Source organism: Capsicum annuum, chromosome 4 (genome assembly GCF_002878395.1).
Source record: "Capsicum annuum cultivar UCD-10X-F1 chromosome 4, UCD10Xv1.1, whole genome shotgun sequence".
Lineage (NCBI taxonomy): Eukaryota > Viridiplantae > Streptophyta > Magnoliopsida > Solanales > Solanaceae > Capsicum > Capsicum annuum.
This window is the reverse complement of record NC_061114.1, coordinates 11,777,543-11,782,704: the sequence shown is the minus strand read 5'-3', so window position 1 is coordinate 11,782,704 and position 5,162 is coordinate 11,777,543. Positions and strand designations below refer to the sequence as shown.

At 40.1% G+C, this 5,162-nt stretch overlaps 1 protein-coding gene across 1 annotated transcript; it reads right to left on the bottom strand.

The window, feature by feature from the left end:
• On the bottom strand, nucleotides 1-4,943 carry LOC107868270 (thioredoxin reductase 2). Its single transcript, XM_016714920.2, has 2 exons — nucleotides 3,505-4,943; nucleotides 1-318 (listed from the first exon to the last, which is right to left on the bottom strand). The coding sequence occupies exons 1-2, from the start codon at nucleotides 4,424-4,426 to the stop codon at nucleotides 248-250; spliced, it is 993 nt and encodes a 330-aa protein (XP_016570406.1). The 5' UTR covers nucleotides 4,427-4,943; the 3' UTR covers nucleotides 1-247.
• Between the last annotated feature and the right edge of the window lie 219 nt (nucleotides 4,944-5,162).

Below are 5,162 nucleotides of genomic sequence, written 5' to 3'. Positions count from 1 at the left end.
TGGCCACAATATCGAATTGCAATAAACCTAATGATAATCACTGTATCCATCAAATTCATCCAACCTTGAGGTACCAAGGATGGCCTATGTCTTGTGAATCATTACAAAAAAATTTCTTCTCGTTCATAAACCAGTGCATTAAAACTCCCGCTATGCGTAAGGCCTGGGGAAGGACCGGACCATAAAATTCACGATAACAATAATTTATTCGAACAGCTATGGAATTTAAGCAAATCCCTATTCCTAATCAATCACTTTTTCCTTGTTGGGCACCAATTTCTTGCAAATAATGTTCTGCATCCAAAGCTGCCATGCATCCTGCAAAACAAGTTTTTTCAAAGAAATCACTTTCTGAATTTAAGACAATTCTATGAACTTTAACACACACACACACAATGTGTGGGCACACACACTCCTGGAAATTCTATTAGAATTGCAAATGGCGATCACAGACCATATGTGATCTCACTAGCACTGACATTGTCACAAATTGATAGCTAATCTGAAATTTGCATAAAACTAAAAAACCTCAGGTATCAAGATTGACAACATATCTCATGCACGCTATGTACGAGTTTTGAGCAATGATGAAGCTGGTCTGCTGGACTCGTGATGTCATAAAGAACAAAGGCCACATATGAAGGCCAAGGCATAAAAAATGATAGTTTTGGAAGTCGTCAAGGGTTAGCACTGAAAGGTGCCAACTAAACGAAAAGCACTGCTTGACATTTGTCAAGTTGGCGTAGAAATCTCTTATAAGTAGAATGCTATCAGAAGATCATAGAATCAAATGGGGGGTACAGGAGTTTCATGATGACGGTAGACAAATAAGAGATCACAATTTAGATTTCAGAATGAGCAGAACTGTGTTAGGAAAGGTGTAAAACCATTCTATTTTAAGATTCGAGTTGTATAATATTGGACTGGGAGAAATGATAAAAACTTTCCACTTTTTTCTTTTCCTTGGAGTAACTGACAGGAGAGGATAGTAGAACTAGCCAAGATAAGAAATCAGGACTCAAGTTAACAGCAACGACATAACTAGTGTAATTCCACGAGTGGAGTCCGGGGAGGGTAGAGGGTATGCAGATCTTACACCAACCTCGTGATGGAAGAGAGGCTGTCTCAACAGGACCCTCGGCTCAAGTGCAACAAACCGAAGTATTTACAGAAAAGGGAATCAGGAAACAACTTAAAAAGACATACAGTGTTGGAAGGATATATTGGTGATCATTATGCTATGGTCCATGCTAGTATATTAAAAAAATTGACAATCAACTTCCCATCAAATACTTTCACCACCCAAAATTATTCAGCACTGGGGAATTGAAAACACTTTTCTGAGCACTATTTTCTCATGGATATATCAATGTACTGTACTATTCCTTGGATTGAAAAAACTTTTACCGTCTCAGGACGCTGCTTTCTGCTCAAACAATCCATACAAGATAGCATCATAATGCACTATAGAAAACAAACTTATGAATCATACCAAGGGCTACAAATTTATTGTTTAATAAGCTTTATTAGAGGTGACACGGAGCCTTGGAGAAACATAAAGTTGTCTCAGTATAACCTATAGATCACAAGTTTGAGCCACAGAATAGACCATTGATGCAGGGTAGGCTGCCTACATAACACCCCCTTGGGATGCAGCCTTTCCTCGGCCTTGCATCAACACAGGATACTTCGTCTACATGGCTGTCCTTTTTTCTCTTAAATTGGAAGTAATTTTAACTGAGTAATAAGGACACCAAGTGCACTACAAAATCTTGGGCGAAATTTAAAATCTAAATCAAAAAGGGAAGATCTCTCCCTGCTGAACATTTTCAATCACTACACTAGCATTTGTTAAATAGGAACCCCGTCTTTCACTACAATATATAATATCTCCTGGAAATCAGTATCAACATTGACGCAACGAATTTAATAGATTTTGGAATTCCTTTTTTTAAAATTTCATACTTAACCCCCATAGGTGACCCAATTAACAAAAAGGCAGGCTATGACTGTAGCTGCAACAAGGAATGCTTTCTTGGAAGCTCAATATTTATCTGATGAAAAGTGCTTACTTATTCTCAGCACCTGTCAAAGTCACGTAATCCCTGTGCACTTGTTACTGAAGCTCCGCCCTTTTTTAGATTTTGATGCTTTACTCCCAGCGCGGAGAATAAAGGGTCGAAATGCCAATGTTAGTTCCTAGTTTCCTAAAATTATAATTGTTGATTACTTAACATTTATTGTAATTAATCCTATCGGTTTACTGAAATCATTCATACAAATAAGAGTACATTAAACAACTGAAGAATGTCTGGAACTATTATAGGGTGATACCAACAAAAGCAATGTGTCTGTATACTCACTTTCAGTTGTGTAATGATACTAAGCAAGTGCAGGTCATGAACATTTAAATGACACAATGAATCAATATGTATGTTGTGTATAGTATTTAGCCATGATTAATTTCTTTACTTCCAATTATTTCTTTTCTGATCTGTTTTAGTACACTTTCCCTTAAGCTGAGGGTCTATCAGAAACAACCTCTTACCACCCATAGTAGGGGTATGGTCGGCATACAGTCTACCCTCCCCACATTACAGTTGTAGGACTACACTAGGTATGTTGTTGTAATGAATCAATAATGCATAGAATTACTAAATTAAATTAGGAAAACCACTATTCTTTCCTTAAAAAAACAAACTGTTGACTATCAAAATGAAATAAACCCAAAGAGAGCAGAATGATACAAAAGATCCATATAGCAGATTAAACTAGCTTGGATTGAGGCTTAAGTGTTCTTGTTTTTCTTTTTTTAAAAAAAGGATTATTTAGCACTATTGTAATTGGCGGAGTCGGATTTTCACTTGGGGGTTCAGAATATGAAAGAAGTAATCACACAAAGAAACCAAAGGGATTAAGAATCTGTAGTATATACATACAAAAAATAAGTTTAACCATGTCTAAGCAGTGTAATTTTCCACTAAAGGGCCCTTGGCTCCGCCCTTGAAGGACATTCATAAGACACCACTAATATTGAAGTTGTAGCCATACTCAACGAAGCAAACTAAAACAGGACAGCCCGGTGCACTAAGCTCCACCGCTATACACAAAGTTCGGGGAAGGATCCCACCACGAAGGTGTATTGTACGCAGTCTTACCTTACATTTCTTTCAGTGATTGTTTCCAAGGCTTGAACCTGTGACCTCTTGATTACATGACAACAATTTTACCCGTTACTCCAAGGCTCCCCTTCAGCGAAGCAAACTAAAAAGAACAGTCTGGTGCACTAAAGCTTGAACTATGTGCAAGGTCTGAGGAAAGGCCCCACCACAAGGGTGCATTGTATGTAGCCTTACCTTGCATTTCTGCAAGAGGCTGTTTCTAAGACTTGAACTCATGACCTCCTAGTCACATGGCAGCAATTGTACTAGTAACTCTACAGCTCCCCTTCGTTGAAGGGAACTAACAAAGACCAAAAAACAAAGTGCAAATCAGTATGACTACCTGAACCTGCAGCAGTAATAGCTTGCCTATACTTCTTATCCTGCACATCACCAGCAGCAAAAACACCTCTTACGCTCGTCTTAGTCGTCCCCGGCTCAGTCACAATATACCTCTCATCATCCAACACCAATTGCCCATCCAAAAACTTCGTAGCAGGTTCATGTCCAATTGCGAAAAACAATCCCGCAACACTCAAATCCGTAACCTCTCCATTAACCACATTCTTCACCTTCAATCCATCCACCGTCTTCTCACCATACGCCTCGATAACAACAGAATTCCAAATGATTTCTATCTTGGAATTACTCATCACTCTATTCCTCATTATCTTCGAAGCTCGAAACTCATCCCTACGATGAATTATATACACCTTCGATCCGTATTTCGTTAGAAATGTAGCTTCTTCCATAGCTGAATCACCACCTCCAATAACCGCGAGCGGCTTGTTACGAAAGATAGGAGCGGCTCCGTCGCACACTGCACAAGCAGATATTCCCCTATTCCAGTAGCCATTTACGCCGTCACCTGAACCAATAAACTCGAGCCGTTTAGCAACGGCGCCGGTCGCAATGATAACAGCGTCTGCTAATACGGTTCGTTCATCGGTCATTACTTGGAAAGGAGTACTGGAGAAGTCTACATTGTTAACCGTTTCGGTATGGATTACCGTACCGAAACGGATGGATTGTTCGCGGCAGCGATCCATGAGATCGCTGCCGAGTAAGCCGGACGGGAAACCAGGGAAGTTTTCGACTTCGGTAGTTGTTGTGAGCTGGCCACCTGGCGCGATGTCATTGGCCATCCATCCTTCGAATAGGATCGGTTTTAGCTCGGCGCGTGCGGCGTATATTGCGGCGGTATGTGCGGCGGGGCCGCTGCCGATTATGCAGACGTTGGTTTTTTCCGGTTGAATGTCCGCCATTGAGACGGTGGTTACCGGCGGAGGAGAATTTTGTATGTATTGGGATTTGTGCCAGTGGATTTTTATGATGCAATGTGGGAGAATTGTTACAGGTCGAAAGTTTTGTTTTTTAAACGGGTCGGATCTTGGTGGGTTCGGGTTTTTATATTTTTGTTCTTAGGCGGGGTTTGGCGCCAAATTCGAATAAGCTGTAGAAAACGAAAATAAAGGGGGGGGAAAAAGGAAAAGAAGGAGATTGCGTTGGTTGAAATTAAAATTTGGGGTTCAAAATTGAATCGTAATCAATAATTCAAATTGTACGACGTAAATTAGCGCTAGGACGCATGGCACACTCCAGCTAAGCAGCTTAGAATATGTGACGCAATTACGAGAGCTACAATTGTAAAAAGGGTCTCTCGAGGAACCAATAGTAAAGGCAAGAATAAGACAATAATCGATCAGCACCATTGTAGACATAACACACACGACAAATAGGGGACAAAAATGTTCATGACCTTCAGGAGGTGCGTATGAGCCCAAGCGGAGCGGAGCAGAGTATCAAGCAAATATTAGCTGGATTACTGACAAATCAAACAGGTGGCACACCCGCAGAAGTCAATCCTTTAGGTTGTTTTTATTATTATCAAACGGTGACTGGTCAAGTCGAAAGTAAACTATAAATTGTCATTCTTCATCACTTATTAAGGCATCTATTTCTGACTCTCTCATTCAATACAATAGTCTTTACCTGGCATCC